At 39.3% G+C, this 22,607-nt stretch overlaps 1 protein-coding gene across 9 annotated transcripts in view; it reads right to left on the bottom strand.

Annotated features, from left to right (window-relative positions):
* Atp6v1h (ATPase H+ transporting V1 subunit H) overlaps positions 1-22,607 on the bottom strand; it is a 111,289-nt gene that overhangs the window by 29,361 nt on the left and 59,321 nt on the right. For all 9 annotated transcript variants that reach the window (XR_013049014.1, XR_013049017.1, XR_013049016.1 and 6 more), the window contains one exon: positions 5,223-5,324. Coding sequence is in view for 5 of the 9 variants with exons in the window: in XM_076563985.1 (XP_076420100.1) it covers positions 5,223-5,324 (102 nt within the window). In the remaining 4 variants the exon portion in view is untranslated. The remainder of the gene's footprint in view (positions 1-5,222; positions 5,325-22,607) is intronic.

The raw sequence follows: 22,607 nt of genomic DNA, 5'->3' as shown, positions 1-22,607 counted from the left end.
ACTTCTTTTATATAGGCCACTGCACTAATTGCCGATTTTATCTCCTGTATTCCTCACAAAAACACTTTTGAGGATTAATCTGTTTCACTTATAATTAGGAAAAGCATCATTACATTTAAAAAAGTAATTTAAAGATTTTAACAAGTTTCTAACCAAAAAGCTTTTTTCTGAGAACAAAAGCAGTAGAAGAAAGCACCTTGTGTAGGTTTCAGGAAAGGCCTCCATGGAACAATGCTCAGAGCGCTGCCCAGGACAAAGCCAACACTCAAGAGAATACCCATGACTTAACAGCTTTCACTATTACTGACTAATGGACGATAAAAAGTATAGAGTAATTTAACATAAGTATATTTTAATATAATTGTAATGTTTGACATAATGTAAATAGCAAGCTTTAATGATGTTTATTTTCAATGCAACAGCAGACATTCCTAATTATGTTAAATAACTAAAATATAAGTTCAAGTCAACAGATGCTATGTTTGCCTTCCTACATGGATTAAAAAGAAACAGTGACACTTGCTGCTACTGAAGGAAGGGGGTCATGATAATTATATTCTCACATACTACTGGTTGGGAGTCTGAATTAGTCTGTAATGTAATAATGTTTTTAAAACCTCATAAATACTCTTACATTTTATCTCCTTGTGTCTATTTCAGGGGATGGCAGAAAGTAATCAAAATGCATAGTGGTTCATTCTGTTTTCACAACAATTCTGTTTTCACAACCCAAACACAAGTTAGTTAGAAAAAAAAAAAAAAGTAAAAGAAAGTGCTATAGCATGAGCTATGACATGCCCAGTTTCCAAAGGACGTGGAGATATGAGGAAGTAGCTGTCTGTGTCTAAGGTGTTAAAGGTGCTGTTGCTTCTCAACTCTGCAGTTTTCATGTTTTCTACAATGAGCATCTATAATGGCCATAACTATAATTTATGAGATAAATTAATTAGATTTGCTGTATAAAAATTGTACCATTATAAGCATAATTTATTTGCATGTGCTATGCTAAGCTTTGTGCAAAGAGCCATTTACCTGATGTAAAAAATCTGTATCTTAAGAAAGCAAACATGAGTTCAATGGATAACACTCTCAGGTTGATTATGCCCTGCTGACTAGTGAACATTCTTCCTCATCAGATACTCATTTTTAGAAGTTTACAGTCTAACTTCAATAAGGAATAGAACCAGGTAATCACTGTTATATAATGAAGATTATATACCAAAGACTTGGACATCAGTGTTTCAGTTTCCAGGCAGTGTATAGTGATTTATCAAATTTTTTAAAATAATCTCATATATCCACAAGTATTTCTAGTTGCTCTGGCTCTGAGCAATGGTAGGATGTCTGAGATGGAAAATGGTTCATTTTCTGGATTGGGCCTCCTCAAAAATGTTCATGGTCCCTGCTGCCACCAGAGGCCATGTCACTGTTGGGGCCCATTTAGGTTTCCTCGTGGCTTTACCCAGCAGGTCTGCATGGAGAGGATGATTGGACCTCAGGCCTGAGTACCAGGTGTCTGAGACGGTCTGCACTGGCTGTGCTGGGGGGAGGTCTTTTGTTCCACCTGTTAGCATTCCTTTAAAAACCCTAGGGCAGAAACAGCCGGGGGCCCAAGGGATTAGGATCCAGGCACTCTCAAGGCTATCCTGTATTTTCTGTTTCTCTCCCCTCTTTAGTTTCCTGCTGCTCCTGCTCAAGAGTACCCTGGGGAAAAGTGGGAGTGGGATGCCCCTCCCCCATGGTCACTGTACATGGTCCATGCTACAACCAGGGTCATGCTAGTGTCCATGGTCCGCTGCAGGCTGTATTGATGCCCATGGACCATGTTGCTACCAGAGGCCCATGGTTGGTGCTGCATGATGGAGGCAATGTGGGAGTCTATGATCCATGCTGCCAACAGAGGCCATGTCCATGTCCATGGTCTCCATTTTACCACCAGGGACCATGTTAATATTCATGGTTCATGTTCCCACCAGAGGCCATGTTGATGTCTGTGGACTGTGCTGCCACCAGGGGCCAGGCTGATGTCCGTGGTTTGTGTTTCTGCCGGAGGCCATGTTAATGTCTGAGGCCATATTGGTGTCCCTGGTCTGGGGGCCATGCGAATGTCTATGGTTCTTGTTGCTGGAGTCCATGTGGATATCCATGGTCTGTGCTGCCACCTGAGGCCACATCGATACCTGTGCACCTGTGAGGGAGCCAGAGGCCGTGTTAATGTCCAAGATCAGGGCTGCCACAGGGGACCATGTTGATGTCTGTGTTTGAGGTCGCTGCTGCCACCAGAGGCCATGTTGTTGTCTATGGTCTATGCTGAGGCCAGGGGGCCATGGTAATGGCTGAGGTCTGTGCTGCCACTAGAGGCCTTGATGAGGTCTGTGGTCTATGATGCCACCAAGAACCATGCTAAGATTCATCTTCCAAAGTAGAGCCAGAGGCCATGGGGATGTCCGTTGTGCATGGTGCCGCTGGAGGCCATGATAAGGTCTGTGGTCCATGCTGCCAACTTACTATTATGGGCAAGGAAGCTTCTACTGCAGTGGTACTGAAGGCTTCTGCAACATCATCTCCCTCCACCCCCAAGCCAGTCCAGACCAGAAGCCATTGAAGAAAGTCCTTAAAATTTGTGACAAAAGGCTGAAGTGTAGCTCTTCACAGTTGATGTCTTCTGGTAGGGGAATGGGAAAAGACTGAGCTATCTATAAGGGGCTGGTCACTGGGAGTTTGACCATGCTCCAATGAGTATATGGGCAACACAAATTGTACTTGGTATTTTTTGCTTAATTTTCTTTTTTGGGGGGAAGGGGGATAGAAGGGCTACCTGGGAGGAACAGGAAGCCATTATGACTGTGGTGCATTGTGTTTGAAATTCTCAAATAATCAATAAAAAATGTTATGTTGGAAAAAAAAGAATTCTGGAAAGGGAGTTGCTGCCATTTTGACCAACTCCAGTGTGGGGACAGAACATTATGCTTTCTTAAGTGATTTCTTCACCTTGAAGAAGGTGATTTTTGATACTGAGTTGTTTTAAGAAAAATAAAATTAAAAGACGCTTGTCAGCATTCCAGGTTTTGAAGCTATACTAACCCATTTTTTTTTTTTTTTTGGTTTTTGCTTTGTTTTGTTTTTGTTTTTGTTTTTTTTAGGGGGGGCAGGGTGTTTCAAGACAGAGTTTCTCTGTGCAACAGTCCTGGTTGTCTTGGAACTTGCTTTGTAGACCAGGCTGGCCTTGAACTCACTGAGATCCACCTACCTCTGCCTCCCAAGTGCTAAGTTTAAAGGTATGTGCCACCACTGCCCAGCTTACACTAACCCCTTGTAAAGAGCATGAAAGGGAGCTCAAATTACTGGCACACTGTTCTAGGGAATGAACAATACTCATTATGCCACTATGAGTGAAGGACTAGTTATGTGCAGCAGTGATTGCTGTGTGGATGAAGGGGTTCCTGGCATTGAAACTGTTACAACTGTAAATATGACCAATCTACTATTTGAATTTCTTGAGGACATTTTGTAGGGGATGGGAGCTAGAGATGGAAACCAGAGGGCTCTGCTAGGCACATGCCCTGTCACTTAACCCCACAGCCAATGACAATTATTAAATTTATAATTTGGAAGCAATAACTGCCTGCTATGCTTTCTATGTAAATCCAAAAAACAGGCTACAGATTTAAAAGTGTACCCTCTAACCACAAAAGCAGTATGAAAATAAGAAAAATCTAATATACCGAGGACACTAAGAAAACAAGGCCCTCTAAATCAACATGATCAAAGCTCCAATGAACTCAGAGACCAAGGCAGCATGCCCAAGGCCTGCATGGGTCTGCACCAGGTCCTTTGTGTATCTATGATGGCTTCCAGTTTAGTGTTTTTATGGGATTCCTGAGTGTGTCAACAAGTGAGTCTTTGTTTCTGTGCCTTCTCTTGGGCTCCCTTCCTTCTGTTTGCCTGTGCTGTCCAACTCTAATAAGTTAGTTTCTATTTTACCATATTATGTTTTATTATTATCCTTTAGAAGCCTGTCAGCTTTCTAATGAGAGAAAAGGGGTGGATCCAGATGGGAGGAAAAGTGAGGAAGAACTGGTAGGAATAGAGGGACAGGAAACTGTCATCAGGATTTTTTTTTTTTTCAATAAAAGGGAAAAATTCTTTAAGAAAATCTCAAATATATAAAACAGGAGTAAACAGCACTCCATTTTGGTACCTGTTAGACTGAAGGATTGGGAAGTATGAAACCGGACCTTTCCAATCAGACATATGACTGATTCCCTCTCTCCTTTTTGTTTTTCCTGAATTGGGACTCTCAAAATTTCAAGGTCTTTTCTGGGACTCTTTTCACTGAACCAACAGAAAATGTCTACTGCTTGTTTTTTATGGGTATCTAATACATAAGACAGTATTATTTTTGGTAATGACTCCTATCATTTTATGATGACATATCTTAGCAGTTGTGATTACCTTAATAAGTTAAGCCTACCATCCAAAGACCATCATCACATGTGAGATACCAAAGCAATTTTCTAAGATTGCAGTGAAATGGATATAATATGAAAGATTACTCAACATCTTAAAACATTATTTGTGAGGAAAAGAATGAGGACAAGAGAAAAAAGATACAGAAGCTGCATCTAACATAAGGAAGTGCTCTGAGTTGCTGAATGCAAATAGAAAGCTAGAGAACTTTCTGCTGATGTTCTACACCAGGGGACATCACATGTTTTTGCTTTTGTTCAGGGAACATGCTAGATACTGAAGGCCTTTAGACTCTACTTTGACAAATAAACATATCCATTGTTTTGTTGTCAATGTATCTAAGTACATTCAATTGTATAACCACACCTCAATATTTTGAAATGCAAATTATATTATAATATATCTACTATAACTTTTCCTTACAGACTGTATTTACTTCTATGCTTTATAACTAGTCAGTAACAACCTCTAATTCATTTCCATAATTATGAGTAGTAGGGAAAAACAATGTTCACAAAATGGCTATAGAATTAAAGTTTGCAAACAAAGAAAACTTTTAATGAGAAATTTCTAATACTCTCTAGTGACAATTACACAAAAGTATAAATGCAAATATATTTATATTTTTTGTAAGTACTCATTTTTGAGTTCATTTACTTCATTAGTTTCTCTACCAAACTACTCATTTGGAAAACAACTTTGGATTGTTTCAAGAAAACAAAATGAAACATAGGTTTGTCCTTTTCTTTTACCGTTTGCCCCGAGGATAATGCCGAACATATTCTCCAACATCATGAGCAGCAACAGCTAAGACTTGTGGATCATCTGATACCTCCAGAAGTTTCGTCAAGATTCTGAAATAAATTTAATCCAGAAATATCAGGCTTTGTATTTTTCTATGGAGTACAAATAACACAGGTATAATAAAGATATCTCACTCAAAGTAGATTCTAGAGATTTCACCATTATGTCTACATTAGTGCTTTTCAGACCTCTGTACATATATATAGGTTACCCACAGTTCTATAAGCAATATCAATTACATACAAGTCCCCAAACATAACCTGAGACTAGATAGGTCATAGGCCTAGGGGAAAACCTACTACTATTACTCTACTAAGGGAACATGGCAAAATCACTAATATCATACTGCTATACTCATAAATCAGTGCCTTGCTCAACCCACATAAGAGAAGCTTCTTTCAGCAGTAGTTGGAAATTAATAGAGACCCATAACTGGACAATGTACAGAAACTGAGAGACTTTGGAACACTCAGCCCTAAGTGATGTCTTCATCAAACCCCCCTCCTCAAGGCTCAGTAATCTATGAGGAAGAGGAGGTAGAAATACTGAAAGAAACAGAGGTGATGTGACGCCAAGGAAAACGGTGTCTTCCAGACATAGCAGGACTGATGTACATATGAACTTACAGAGACTGCAGCATCTTAAAACCTGCACAGGTACAAGCAAGATAGGGAACTAGCAATGAGAGGTGGAGTAGACAAAGAGTCCTACCCCTAACCAAAAAGCTATCTGTTACCTCCTAACAAAGGACAAAATCAGTTTTCTCCCCAGTATGTTCTAGGTCATGATCTTTATCACAGCTAAGAACCTAAGACAGACAGACAGACAGACACACACACACACACACACACACACACACACACACACACACACACACACACATACACTTTTTAAGTCTTCTAATTTCTTTAAGCTACTCGAGTACTATTATCCCTAAAAATCATCATTTAATGGAGGGCTCAAGAGATGACTCTATGGGAGAGAAAATCCTCCCCAGGGAAGAACAAACCAAATGGTTGTCCAATGCCAAACAGTCAGCCCTGAAAACAACATCCAAGTAACATTATTAAAGACTGAGCAGGTTATATTTAGGAATATATGTAGATAGAAATTTCTCTCTCACCTGCCAGTTCCCAAATACCTGGCAGCCACTTCCTAAATAATTGACTCAGAGGCTCAATATTACTTATAAATGCTCAGCCAGTAACTCAGACTTATTACTAACTAGCTCTTACACTTAAATTAACCCGTAATTCTTATCTATGCTTAGCCACGTGGCATGGTACCTTTTCTCAGTGCAGCATTCTGATCTTGCTTCCTCTGCGTCTAGCTGGTGACTCCTGATTCTGCCCTTCCTCGTCCTAGAATTCTCCTAGTCTGATCTCCCTGCCTGTATTTCCTGCCTGGCTGGCTACTGGCCAATCAGCATTTTATTCCAATTCGAATGATAAAACTTTACAGTGCACAAGAGCATTATCACACAGCATTTCCTCCTTTTTGTCTAATTAAAAAGGAGAGTTTTTAATCTTAATATAGTAAAACAAAAAGTTATTAAGAATTACAGTAATGACAGATGGTGGTGGCACACACCTTTAATCCCAGCACTTGGGAGGCAAAGCCAGGAGGATCTCTATGAGTTCAAAGCCAGCCTGGTCTACAGAGCAAGATGCAGGACAGGCATCAAAACTACACAGAGAAAACCTGTCTCGAAGAAAAAAAAAAAAAAAAAAAAAAGAATTACAGTAAGACTATCTAATCCATTTGCATTTGGCAAAATTAGAGAAAATAGTAATTATCTATCTTATCTTGGTGAGTCTAAAGCTCTATCTTTTATTGTAACTAAATTTATCTTTTATTGTAACTAAAGAAAACTATAACTATCTAGTCTTCAACTCCATCAAAGACTCCAGAAGGTTATAATATTACCTAAAGACAGGAGCATGAGGCTTCCTGAACAGTCACCCAAAGTTCCTCTGCAACGTTGGGGCTTCCATCTTTGCAGGTCTAGCATATCTGACAGACTTATTTGTGAAGCAGGATTTTTGAAGGACTGTCCCACCTTGTCTTGGCAAAGTTCTGTAGTCACTTTCTTTTGTGTCCTGCTGGTCCAATTTATAGTTTTCAGCAGACTGCTTTTAGCAGTCAAGGCAAGAACACTTTCTTTGCTCACACAGCTAGCTTTTGCCATAAAGAAAACAAAACCCACCGGGCAGTGGTGGTGCGCGCCTTTTCCAGCACTCGGGAGGCAGAGCCAGGAGGATCTCTATGAGTTCAAGGCCAGCCTGGGCTACAGAGTGAGTTCCAGGACAGGCTCCAAAGCTACACAGAGAAATCCTGTGTCAAAAAAAAAAAAAAAGAAAAGAAGAAAAGAAAAGAGAGAGAAAGAAAGGAAAGAAAAAGAAAGGAAGAAAGAAAAAAAAGAAAAAAAACCCATATAGAGCTTCTTTGATGCCCATCCTCTTTGAAGTAACTGATGCTGCCAGAAACAGATGTGTCTCACTGTCTAGAAAAGTCTAATTTCTTAAAACATTTTAAATGCTATATTCTGTAGGTCTTTGAAGTATTTGAAGTTTGCCTATCTATCTGAAATATATCTCTGTATGACCTTGAAAACATACCTAACATGACTATAAGTTTGCTATTATAGATGACTATTAATCTGGACTTCTTAATTATATATTAATTTTTAAATAAGCTGCATAAACATAATATGCTAAACAAGAGTAGAAATATACATAGGGTCTAGCAAAATTAACTTTATATTTGAATCAATAAACTAAAATCCATACTGATGAAAAATATGTAAGATTAACAGTTGTTTTTTGAATTAAAGTAGATTTAATAATCGATCCTTTTTTTCCCCATCATTTCATATATCATATCCTCCTTTCTTTAGATAGAGATCGACTATTATAAGAGGAACACAGCCAGCTAGACAGATAAAACCATAGCTGCCCTGTTCTGGGTAGTATGCATAGACACCTATGCTAGCTACTTCCCACTGAGCTAATTTGGAGTCTGCCACTGCACCTAGTGATTGGGGATGCACAACAATCAGAATGCTAGGGGCCAATGAGAAACAGACATCACAGCTAACAGAGTCTCTGGTTGCCAATGGGAAATTGGGAGGGGGTATATAGGTTCACCCCATATCCACAATAAACGAGTTTGCTGCTTGCTTTTCACCTGACTCCCAGTATCTGTGTCATTGACTCCAAGCCTTCTCTCCCTCTCCCCCAAGTGGTGTCTAGATAGAGCAACCCATAACAGACTATGACCAATAACAGTTTGTAACCAAACCCCCTAAACAAAAAACATCCATAAACCATTTTTGGGGGGAATGTGGGTGTAGTTTTCTAGGCTACTTCCTGCTAATTGGGGGTACTATTAATCTTATAGGGACCCTGAGCAAACATAGGATTATGGTCAAGTCCTGATTAGAATAGTCTATGAGGCTGGATCATCTCAGCCAACAGCATTGAAGCCTTTCTGGATGCAGAACTCAAGAGAAACTGCAACAGAGGTTCTCTGAAACACTGGATCATCTGGGTCATCTGTTCCCATTAGAGATTTTGCAGGAGGCCTTCCTCTATCAAATCTGATTTTTCTTAACACAGAATGAATCCACAGCCTCTCATTTCCCGTGGAAATAAAAGCATAACATCTTCTCCAAATTGACATGTCTTTTGACTTAAATTTTGAAGTCAAAAGCATTTTCAAAATATATAGGTTGGATTAATCTACCAACATTTATAAACAAATGTTTCTTAGCTGTAGTTACTCCTTCTTCAGCTGTCACACAATTCAAAGACAACACAATAACATAAAGTATCCAGACTCAATGTGTATTTTCCATCTTTATGTGGCTTTTTAAAAATTACTTATTCCTTTTTTAAGGACTTCATTATTTTAAAACTATGTATTTCTTTTTTATATACTGTCTATACCTTCTCTTTACTCTCCCAAGCCTATATATATTTTTAAACACACTGTAAACCATTTAGAGGGTTTTGCTTTTGTCTGAATCTTTCTTTATTGCCTATATCTCTTTTTCTGGCCACATGAGCTTTTAAACTGCTAAGCAGGTGTGGCTAGGACTAAAGCTCCCCGCCTTTCCTTCGTTCCTTGAGAAGCTGGTCTCATAGCACAGGCATATTTACCAGCAGCTCTGAGAGCCATGTTTACCACTCCAACTCTGAGAAGGTTTTGGTCCACACTGCCCCTGAGTAGTGTTCCACCCACTGCTCATAAACTCATTTGAAGTGTTTGACAGCAGGGCCTCTTAAAAGAGCCACATTTTTGCTGCTAACGCTGGGTCAGGAAGCCATACTCTTTTTTTTTTTTTTTTGGTTTTTCGAGACAAGGTTTCTCTGTGTAGCTTTGCACCTTTCCTGGAACTCACAGAGATCTGCCTGCCTCTGCCTCCGGAGTGCTGGAATTAAAGGCGTGAGCCACCACTGCCCAGCAGGAAGCCATATCTTAAAAGAGCAGCACCTCTGCTTGCTGCCAGAAACAGAATCAAGTTACTAAGAAGCTGCTTTTGACTCCATTTTTGTGTGTTCAGAATCCTTTAAGCTTTCTCAGATTTTATGTGGAAATTTTTGCCAAATGTATGAGCATCACATGTAGGCAGAAACTTTTAACCTGCCCGCCAGTTCCCAAAACCTGGCAGCTACTTCCCAAATAATTGACTCAGAGGCTTAAATATTACTTATAAATGCTCAGCCGGTAACCCAGGCTTATTACTAACTAGCTATTACACTTAAATTAACCCATTATTCTTATCTATGTTTAGCCACATGGCTTGGTACCTTTTCTCAGTGTGGCATTCTCCTCTTGCTCTGTGTCTGGCTGGTGACTCCTGACTACACCCTTCCTCATTCCAGAATTCTCATCTGCTCCCCTTGCCTATATTTCCTGCCTGGCTACTGGCCAATCAGCATTTTATTAAATCAATTCAAGTGTCAAATTTTTACAGTGTAAAGGAGTATTATCCCACAGCAAATATATATCTATATACTTATATGCACGCATAACAATTAGTTTAAAAAGAGGCCATGAATTTGAAGGAGAGTGGGAGGAGCATACAGGAGCATTTGGACGGAGGAGTAGAGGGATGTAATTATATCATAATCTAAAAAAATAAAACAAAATAAAAACTTAAAAAAAAAAAGATGGCTTAGTGGTTAGGAGCACTTACTGCTGTTGAAGAGGACTGGGGTTTGGTTCCCAGTACCACCCACATAGTGGCTCACAAGTGTCTGTAATTCTAGTTTCAGGGGATCTGACACCTAACCTCCACAGGTTCCTTACATGCACAGGGTGACACAAGCATACACTCAGGCACACAAATATACAAATAAAATGAATAAATATTTTTTAAAGTAGAATATTTAATAGAAAACAATTAACACCCCATTCATCTTTGCCCAGGTGCCGGCCAGCAGGGAAGACTCCTGCGGGCAGGCTCACCCAACAAAACCCCCATTGGACCTTGCAGTCTACAAGAACCACGCCCACCCTAAACATAACCATTCCCCTGTGACCCCAATGGCTTCTTGAGACACGGAAACTGCCAGCTCTCGCTGGAACAAGAGCTCTGATTGGACCAAGAGAGGTTTCCTGAGACACAGAAACTGCCAGCTTCAATTAGACCAAGAGCTAAAATTGGACCCAGAGTGGCTCCCTGAGACACAGGCACAGCAAGCACGGATTGGACCAAGAGCAGCTTGCTCAGACACAAGCACCTCTTGTACCTATTGGAGGAAGAGATGGAAAGACACCAGTGCAAAAATACATACAACAGGATAAAGAGCAATATAGCATCAATACAACATAGCAGTTCTACAACAGCAAGACCTGAACATCACAACACAGAAGCAGAAGAAAGTGACCTTAAAAATAATTTTATGAAGATGATGGAGGCCTTTAAATAGGAAATGAAAAATTCCCTTAAAGAAATTGAGGAAACGACAAACAAAAAAATTGGAAGAAATCAATAAATCCCTTAAAGAAAGCCAAAAAAAAAAAAAAAGAAAAAAAAACTCATGAAAAAGCAATTAAACATGTGAAACAAACAGTTGAAGACCTGAAAATTGATATAGAAACAATGAAGAAGACACAAACCAAGGGAATGCTGGAAACAGAAAATCTGAGTAAACGAACAAGAACTACAGATGCATGCATAACCAACAGAATACAAGAGATGGAAGAGAGAATCTCTGGCATAAAAGATACAATAAAGGAAATAGATTTGTCAGTCAAAGAAAACACCAAAGCCAAAAAAGTCACAACACAAAATGTGCAGGAAATCTGGGACATCATGAAAAGGTCAAACCTACAAATAATAGGGATAGAAGAAGGAAAAGAATACCAACTCAAAGGCACAGAAAATATATTCAACAAAATCATGGAAGAAAAATTTCCCCACTTAAAGAAGGAAATACCTATGAAGATACAAGAAGCTTATAGAACAACACCAAATAGACTAGACCCCCAAAAAAAGTCCTCTCGCCACATAATAATTAAACAACTAAACTTACAGAATAAAGAAAGAATATTAAAAGCAGCAAAGGAAAAAGGCCAAGTGAATTATAAAGGTAGACCCATCAGAATAACACCCGAATTCTCAATGGAGACTCTGAAAGCCAGAAGGTCCTGGACAGATGTAATGAAGACACAAAGAGACCACTGATGCCAGCCTAGACTAATATACCCAGCAAAACTTTCAATCATCATAGACAGAGTGAAAAAGACATTTAAGACAAAACCAGATTTAAATAATACCTATCCACAAATCCAGCCCTATAGGAAGCACTAGAAGGAAAACTCCAACCTAAGGAAGACAGATGCACCCACAAAAACACAGGCAATAGATAACACCACAGCAGTAAACCCCAAAACACACATACTACCAACAAAAGATAACAAAAATTAACAATCATTAGGTCATTAATATCCCTTAATATCAATGGACTCAATTCACCTATTAAAAAAACACAGGCTATCAGAATGGATATGAAATTAGGATCCATCCTTCTGCTGCATACAAGAAACATACCTTAACTTCAAAGAGAGACACTACCGCAGAGGAACAGGCTGGAAAAAGACTTTCCAAGCAAAGGAACTTAAGAAGCAAGCTGGTGTAGCTATCCTAATATCTAACAAAATAGACTTCAAATTAAAATCAATCATAAGAGATCAGGGAGGATATTACATATTCATCAGAGGAAAAATCCACCAAGATGAAGTCTCAATTCTGAACATTTATGCCCCAAATAGAAGGGCACCCACATATGTAAAAGAAACATTACTAAAGCTTAAATCAAGCATTGAACCCCACACATTAATAGTGGGAGCCTTTACCCCACTCTCACCAATGGACAGGTCTTCCAGCCAGAAACTTAACAGAGAAATGAGGGACCTAAAAGATATTATAACTCAAATGGACTTAATAGATATCTACAGAACATACCACCCTAACAAAAAATAATATACCTTCTACTCAGTACCCCGTGGAACCGTCTCTAAAATCAACCACAAACTCAGTCACAAAGCAAATCTCAACAGATACAGAACTTCCTGTATTTTATCAGACTACCACGGCTTAGTTAGATTTAAAAAAAAAAAATTACAGAAAGCCTACAATCTCATGGAAACTGAGTAATGTTCATAAAGAAATTAAAGACTTACTTGCTGCAAGCCACAAGAAAACATAATGGAGTTCAACTACTATCACAAAAGCTACTACTTGGAAAAGTCAAGGACTTTTCCAAAGGTCAAGCCATGGCTTAAGAAGTCTTGGTGCTATTTGAACTTTATATATATATATATAAATTAGCTGGTTCCTAAAATGATTTTTTTTCCCCGTGCTTCCAAGAACTCCTAACAGTGTATTTATCCAAAATGCCTATCAAGCATCCAAGGCAATATGAAACACTTGCCTCCTTGGTCAGGTAGATAGCTTTATTTCTTATGCAATTTAAGGTGAGACCCTCCTTTTTTTTTTTTTTTTTCCTTTTTGGTTTTTCAAGACAGGGTTTCTCTGTGTAGCTTTGCGCCTTTTCCTGGAACTCACTTGGTAGTCCAGGCTGGCCTCGAACTCACAGAGATCCACCTGGCTCTGCCTCCCGAATGCTGGGATTAAAGGTGTATGCCACTACCGCCCAGCTCAATCCTCCTTTCTTAATACAACCTTACTAATAGACCCCTAACTTCTTACCTAACCACTTCTAAGAATGTAGACTGAGCACACAGATCCCTTTTGATATACTAACCAGTCATTAGCACTTAGCGGACCTCCTCTTTTACCACTCCCCTTTTGGGTTGGGTTATAAAAGAAGGCCTGACAGTCACTATCTGGGAAAATTCTTACCTACCTTTATGACCTCGTAGAATTCAAGCCTGGTGACTTTGCTAGGCCAGAGGATTGCTATTGCTTGGGTTTATAACTGGATTCCAGAGAGACTTAGAGAGAACTGAGAGAATAAGGAGACGGAGAAGAGAAAAGGCTAATGGAAGAAGTAGATGGGTAAAAACTTGAGAGGAACAAACTGAGACAGGGAAGAACTAGATTGAAGAGCAAGAAGAGAGTACTAGAGGAATGAGATGGAAGATGAGGAAGACGAGATGGGGAAGAACAAGATGAGGAACAAGATAGAAAAAAGGAGATGACAGAGGAGCTAAGATGGGAAAGAACTAGATGGGGCAGAATTAAGATGAGAGAATTAAGATAGAACTTAGAGGGGACAGCAGATTAATGTAGGGAGAAATCAAGCAAGAGAAGAGCTACACATGAGAGCAGAATAGAAGCTGTGTAGAGAGAGAGAACTGACATAGAATAATAAAGTATATGGACTAAGGAGTTTCGTGTACATAGATTCATTTCTTTTCCTCAAAGATTATCGGCTGGTTGTAGAATCTTCCCAGACCCTGGGAGGGGACTATTGAGGGGCTGGCCGCCCATAGTCCCTGATACTTCCTAGAATTCAATGAAAATGAATGTATTATTTACCCAAACTTATGAGACACTATGAAAGCAGTACAAAGAGGAAAATTCACAGCACTAGATGCCCACATAAGAAGTTGGAGAAATCTCACACTACCGACTTAACAGCACACCTAAAAGCTCTAGAAAAAAAAAAAAAAGAAGCAAACTCACCCAGAAGGACTAGACACTGGGAAATAATCAAATTGAGAGCTGAAATCAATAAAATAGAAATAAAGAGAACAATACAAAGAATTAATGAAACAAAGAGTTGGTTCTTTGAGAAAATCAACAAGACAGACAAACCCTTATCCAAAATAACCAAAAGGGAGAGAGAGATAGCATCCACATTAACAAAATCAGAAGTGAAAGGGGAGACATAACAACAGACAATGAGAAAATCCAGAGAATCATCAGGTCATACTTCAAAAACCTGTACTCAAGAAAATTGGAAAATCTAAAAGAAATGGACAATTTTCTGGATAGGTACCACATACCGAAGTTAAATCAAGACCAGATAAACAGTTTAAATATACCAATAACCCCTAAGGAAATAGAAACAGTCATTATAAGTCTCCCAAACAAAAAAAGCCCAGGACCCGATGACTTCAGTGCAGAATTCTACCAGATTTTCAAAGAGCTAATACCAATATTCTTCAAATTGTCCCACAAAATAGGAACAGAAGGAACATTACCAAACTTCTTTTATGAGGCTACAGTTACTCTGATACCCAAACCACACAAAGATGCAACAAAGAAAGAGAATTACAGACAAATCTCCCTCATGAACATTGATGCAAAAATACTCAATAAAATATTGGCAAACCAAGTCAAAAAACACATCAAAAAATTATCTATCATAACCAAGTATGCTTCATCACAGAGATGAAAGGATGATTCAACATACAAAAGTCTGTCAATATAATACAACATATAAAGAAACTGAAAGAAAAAAAAAAGCACATGATCATCTCATTAGATGCTGAAAAAGCCTTTGACAAAATCCAACACCCTTTCATGATAAAGGTCTTAGAGAGATCAGGAATACAAGGAACATACCTAAACATAATAAAGACAACTGACAGCAAGCCAACAGCCAACATCAAAATAAATGGAGAGAAACTCAAAGCGATTCTAACTAAAATCAGGAACAAGACAAGGCTGTCTACTCTCCCCATATCTATTCAATATATAGTACTCAAAATTCTAATGAGCAATAAGACAACAAAAGGAGATCAAAGGGATACAAATTGGAAAAGAAGTCAAACCTTCACTATCTGCAGATGATATGTTAGTATACATAAGTGACCCCAAAAATTCTAACAGGGAACTCCCACACCTGACAAACACCTTCAGTAATGTAGCAGGACACAAGATTAACTCAAAAAAATCAGTAGCCTTCCTATATATAAATGATAAATGGGCTGAGAAAAGACATCAGAGAAACATCACCCTTTACAATAGCCACAAATAATATAAAATACCTTGGGGGTAACTCTAACTAAGCAAATGAAAGACCTGTATGACAAGAACTATAAGTCTCTGAAGAAAGAAATTGAAGAAGATATCAGAAAATGGAAAGATCTCTCATGCTCATGGATAGATGGGATTAGCATAGTAAAAATGGCAATCTTACCAAAAGCAATCTACAGATTCAATGCAATCCCCAACAAAATCCCACAATTCTTCACAGACCTGGAAAGAACAATACTCAACTTCATATGGAAAAACAAAAACCCCAAGACAGCTAAAACAATCCTGTACAATAAAGCAACCTCTAGAGGCATCACCATCCCTGACCTTGTCAAGCTCTACTACAGAGCTTTACTAAAAAAAACAGCTTGGTATTGGCATAAAAACTGACATGTGGCCCAATGGAATCGAAATGAAGATCCTGACATTAACCCACATACTTATGAACACCTGATTTTTGACAAAGAAGCCAAAACTACAATGGGGGAGAAAAAAGCATCTTCAACAAATGGCTGGCATAACTGGATGTCAACATGCAGAAGACTGCAGACAGATCCATATCTATCGCCATGCACAAAACAGTCCAAGGGTATCAAAGATCTCAATATAAAACCAGTTACACTTAACCTGACAGAAGAGAAAGTAGCAAATAGTCTTGAATGCATTGGCACAGGAGACCACTTCCTAAATATAACACCAGTAGCACAGACACTGAGAGCAAGAATTAATAAATGGGACCTCCTGAAACTGAGAAGCTTCTGTAAGGCAAAGGACATGGTCAATAAGACAAAACGACAGCCTACAGAATGGGAAAAGATCTTTACTAGCCCCACATTAGACAGAGGACTGATCTCCAAAATATATAAAGATCAAGAACCTAGACGTCAAAATAACAAGCAATCCAATTAAAAAATGAGCTATAGAGCTAAACAGAGAATTTTCAACAGAAGAATTTCAAATGGCTGAAAAACATTTAAGGAACTGCTTAACTACCTTAGCCATGAGGAAAATGCAAATCAAAACGATTCTTAGATACCATCTTAACACCTGTCAGAATGGCTAAGATCAAAAACACTGAAGATAGCCTATGTTGGAAAGGATGTGGACCAAGGGAAACACTCCTCCACTGTTGATGTGAATGCAAGCTTGTACAGCCACTTTGGAAATCACTATGGTGGTTTCTCAAAAAATTGGGAATCAATCTTCCTCAAGACCCAGCTACACCACTCTTGGGCATATACCGAAGGAATGCTCAAACATGCTCAACTATGTTCACAGCAGCATTATTCGTAATAACCAGAACCTGGAAACAACCTAGATGCCCCACAACCGAAGAAAATGTGGTACATTTACACAATGGATTACTACTCAGCAGTGAAAAAAATTGATAGCATGGAATTTGCAGGCAAATGGATGGAACTAGAAAGTATCATCCTGGTGAGATAACCCAGAGTAAGAAAAACAAACATAGTATTTTTTTACATCTAGTATCCATCATAAGTGGATACTAGATGTAAAGCAAAGGATAACAAGACTACAACCCACAGCTCCAGAGAAGCTAGCTAGCAAAGAAGAACACATGGATCACCCTGGAAAGGGGAAACAGATGTGATCTCCATGAGTAAACTGGAGATGAGGGGTGGGCAATAGACGGTAAGAAATGGGAAATGAGAACAAAAGGGAATGGGATGGTCGAGCTGGAACAGGGATGGAATGGGAGAGCAATAAAAGAGATACCATGATAGAGGGAGACATCATGGAGATAGGGAGAAACTGGGTGCTAAGGAAGTTCCCAGGAATCCACAAGGATGACCCCACCTTAGACTACTAGCAATAGTGGAGAGGGTGCCTGAACTGGCTTATCCCAGTACTCAGATTGGTGAATACCCTGTCATCATAGAGCCTTTCTCCAGTAACAAATGGAAGCAGATACAGAAATCCATAGCCAAACACCAGGCCAAGCTCTAGGAGTCCAGTCGAAGAGAGGGAAGAGGGATTCTATGAGCAAGGGGCATCAAGATCATGATGGGGAAACCTACAGAGACAATCAAACCAAACTAGTGGGAACTCATGAAATTTAGATCAACAGCTGTGGAGCCTCCATGGGACTGGACTAGGATATCTGCATAAGTGAGACAGTTGTGTAGCTTGATCTGCTTAAGGAGCCCCCTGGCAGTAGGATCAGAATCCATCCCTGGTACATGAGCAGGCTTTTTGGAGCCCACTACTTATGATGGGACACCTTGCACAGCCTTGAGGCAGGGGGAGGGACTTGGAACTGCCTCTACTAAATGTACCTCCCCATGGGAGGCCTTACCTTCTTGTAGGAGGGAATGGGGGGCGGGTTGGGAGGGGGAGCCTGGAGGGGCAGGAGGAGGGAAGAGGGGGATCTTTGATTGGTATGTAAAAATGTATAAAATTTTTTTTCTAAAAAGAAAAAACAAGTGTCTGTAACTCTAGTTTCAGGGGATCTGACACCTAGCCTTCAATAGGTTCCTGCATGCACAGGGTTACACAAGCATACACTCAGGCATGCAAACATACAAATAAAATGAATAAATATTTTTAAAAATAGAATATTTAATAGAAAACAATTAAAAACCATTTAGTTTTTGGATCACATATAAACCACTTGTTCACAAAATATAAGCCTTCTAAAAATGTTTACTAGGAAATCACACTATCTTTGCTTATATTATTTGCACTAAAGTAAATGCTTACTTGTAATAAAACTCTTAAGTTTGCTAAAATATTTTATGACTCTAAACTGGGTGTGGTGCCCCAGCCCTATAATCCTATCACTCGGAGAGAGAAGCTAAGATTAGGAATCCAAGAGTTCTATGCCAGCCTGTTTAAAAATAAATAACCCCAAACACATCCAAATCTACAAACACTGCTTAGTTTGTAGATGACATTTGTCTGACATTTCCTAATACTGAAACTTCAAGTCTAACCACAGCCTGTCACCTCCCTGAAATCTCCACACAGAAAGTAGAAATGAAGACACTGTCAATCAGAGGATCATTTTGTTATGCAGTGATTACACAGCTTCTACCTTCTGGATTAACTGAGAAATCACCAAGGAAGAAAGAATGAGGATTTGTAATACATACTCATTTTCAAACTGATGTAAATACATTCTTCACAACTCATTTATGATGAAATGAGACTCAGAAGTAATGTGTCTCAGGACACAACAAATGTTGAAAATGAATCAAATTATTACCTGCTGTCTGCCTATCCATATACTACATAACAGCACCTTGACAATAACTCCTTCAATATAAGCACATGAGAATCTAGAAGATAACAAAATACACCTTCAGTTTTCCAAATATTTATTTATATTTTGAATATTCCAAATTGTCCCTATTCTTTTTTTAAATTCTTTTATTTTCATTTCATGTGTTTTACCTCCATGTATAAAGTACCTAGTGCATGCAGTACCTATGGAGGCTGGGAAGAGGGCCTCAGAATCCCTGGAACTGGAGTTATAGACAGTTGTTAGCTGCTAACCAAAACAAAGACTTCATGTTGCAGTTTCCACGAAGTCATCATCAATGATGATTCATAGTGATGTAGCTGTTTCAGAGTTACCTACACTCTTAGAAGCAACCTCTAACCCATGCTCTATAAGCCACCTGAATAAACCCATCAGTTCACTAAGCTAGAATTTGGTAGAATTGTACTGTGCTCTGTCATTGGAGCCCTATTTGAGGTGAACAGATGTTTGTGTCTCACCAGGAAAAGTTAGCACAACAACACAGGTGAGTTTGGGAGGAGCAATTGCATGGCCCTCACTTTGGAGAGCAATCTGAGGGTAGACCATCCATGAGGGTAGTTTCAGCATGGGTAGTAGTCTATCCCTGTGTGGTATGTGGTATACTCTTGTTATAGTAGAATTACACAGGCCTTGCTATGGGGAGTAGGACATATAACTAATACTGAGCCATCTGAAGTTAGAGTGTCTATTTGTGGGAGCCTTAGATGGTTATCTTTTATATAATATGGAGTAGTGTGCCTGTTTGATGAGTAGGGTCTGTTCCATGAGTACAAAGACATGTTAAGAGGTGTTCAAGGTCTAGAGCATATGCTACATTCTTTGAAAATAGCACATATGGGACAAAACTTCCAGCAAGCAGTTAACCATGGCAGTTGCACAGCTGCTGCTATGTCTAATAAAAATGTAACTGAGGCTAGAATAACTACCCAGCAGAAACTCACTTGAGTAAGGAAGGAATTACAATGGAGGAAAGACATATGCTATCATCCTCTACTTTAACCTCTGATTTCCTGGGTAAATTGGATAAAAGAGAGGATGAGACAGAGGTACTTGCTTGCCATTGCTGTGGATATCATTCTATATAAATAAAACACTGATGGCCAGTGACCAGGCAGGAAGTAGGTTGCCAGGCAGGAAGTAGGTGGGACAAGGAGAGAGGAGAATTCTGGGAAGTGGAAGGCTGAGGGGAGAGACACTGCAGCCACCGCCAGGACAAGCAGCATGTGAAGACGCCGGTAAGCCACCAGCCATGTGGCAAGGTATAGATTTATAGAGATGGGTTAATTTAAGATTAAAAAAAAACAGTTAGCAAGAAGCCTGCCACGGCCATACAGTTTATAAGTGATATAAGCGTCTGAGTGATTATTTTATAAGTGGATTGTGGAACTGCGGGGCTTAGGGAACCTGGAGAGAAGCCCTCCAACAACATGCCATTTCCTATAGCTGAAGATAAAAAGGAAAGGGTACTCATTAGATCTGTGTTCAAGAACTCCCAGGCTAGGAACCAAAAAACATGGGACCCACTGGAAGAATTGAATAGAGAAGGGAAGAAAACAAGTAGAAGTGATAGAAGATAGCCTTCAGGTATAACCTTTAATACGGAAAAAGGGAAGATCCATGATTCTCTGTGCAGGTAAAGGCCTTAACAATGGCCCAGTGCAGGAAACGATGATAGAGAAGATTTTTGCCTCTGAAGTGCTTCGGCAAAGTCTGTGAAGCAAAAATGGACAGAACCTGAGCCTAGTTAGTGAGACTGTGGGACATGGAAACAAATGATAGCTTTCTTCTGTGTACTGTGAAAGCAGGGAAAATAAGCATTGTAACTACTACTGAGACAAAAGTTCACTGACGATAATAAACATACACTAATGTAAAATAGAAAATTAGCTGGATGAGGTGGCATATGCCTGTATCCTAGCATTTGTAAGGCTAAAAGAGTCTCTCAAGTTCAAGGATAGTCAGAAGTACACAACAAGACCCTATATTAAAAATATAAAACATGCTCTCAGAAGATGTGTACTGAGGGTGAAAAGAGTATATGAGGACACTCTCTCATAAAATCAGGTTACAAGCTGGGCGGTGGTGGCTCATTCCTTTAATCCCAGCACTCGGGAGGCAGAGGCAGGTGGATCTCTGTGAGTGAGTTAGAGGCCAGCCTGGTCTCCAAAGCGAGTTCCAGGAAAGGCAAAAAGCTACACAGAGAAACCCTGTCTCGAAAAACAAAAACAAAGAAATAACAACAAGAAAAAAAATTTAAAAAAAAATAAAATCAAGTTACAAAAAATTCAGCACAAAGAGTGTGTACATATGTGTGTGTGTGTGTGTGTGTGTGTGTGTGTGTGTGTGTGTGTGTGTGTGTATACATATCCGACAGAGATAGAAAGAGAGAAGGGGAAGGGAGAAGTAGAAGGAAAGAGAGGGAAATTCTTGGGTACATCTTCATGACCTGAGTTTGACAATAAATTCTTTGTTATGATACCAAAAGTAGAAGGAATCAAAGAAAAGTTATAAGTGGACTTCATTTTAAAACTTTAAAAGGACACTATCAAGACAGTAAAAAGGCAGCACACAAAATTAGACAAGTATTTCCAATCCAATATGATACAGATTTGCATCCACAGAATAGAGGTGCCCCCAGCTCACAAGGGCCAACTCATGATTTGAACTTTGAATTACAGCCTTAATCAGGCTATCAGCTTGCACTATGGTGTACTTCTGAGAGATGGGACAGACAGGGGCCACCGGTTTTAGATGGTCACAAGGGTAAACAATTCACAGTCAAGAGTGCACTGTGTTACTCAGCTATGATGCCTGGTAGGTTAAATGTACTAAATGAACTTTCACCATACAATGTGTTTATCAATAATGTAACTCCAGTGTAAATGAAGGAGGACCTATATAAAGAACCCTTAAAACAAAATACCAAAAAGGCAACCTAAACAAACAAAAACAAAAAACAAAACAAATAAAAAAACAGGAACCAAGATCTAAATAGGTGCTTTTCCTTTATAGACAAAAGATCAGTAAGAATAAGAAAAGATACTTGAGATAATTAACCATCAGGAAATACAACAATAAAACCCAGTGTGTGTGTGGAGGGAGGGGGGAGTGGCAGTAGAATATCATTACATACCCTAAGACAATTAAAGTCAAAAGGCCCAAATCCAAATAATTATAAGTCTTGGGCTAGTGCACAGTACTATAGAGTTGCCTACTATGGATAAAGCCCTGGTTCAATCCCCAATCGTGATTAAAAGGCACAGAAATCAGAATCATACAAACTCTACGGCCACTTTGAAAACGAGTCTGGCAGTTCCCACAAAGAGTTAAACATAGTTACCATATGACTCAGGATTCCAATACTAGGCTGGGATTAGGCAGACTGCATAAAAAAGGAGAAAGTGGACTGAATACAGCATTCATACCACTCTACTTCTTTGCATGTTTTGTCTACATGCATGCCTGATGCCTGCAGAGGCCAGAAGAGGGCAGTCAATCCTCCTGAACAGGAGTTACAGATGGTGCTATGTGGGTGCTGGAAATCAAATCTGGGTCCTCTGGAAGAGCAGCAAGTGCTCTTAACCACTGAGC

Source organism: Peromyscus maniculatus, chromosome 2 (genome assembly GCF_049852395.1).
Source record: "Peromyscus maniculatus bairdii isolate BWxNUB_F1_BW_parent chromosome 2, HU_Pman_BW_mat_3.1, whole genome shotgun sequence".
NCBI classification, from domain to species: Eukaryota; Metazoa; Chordata; class Mammalia; order Rodentia; family Cricetidae; genus Peromyscus; species Peromyscus maniculatus.
This window is presented reverse-complemented; position numbering and strand designations above follow the sequence as displayed.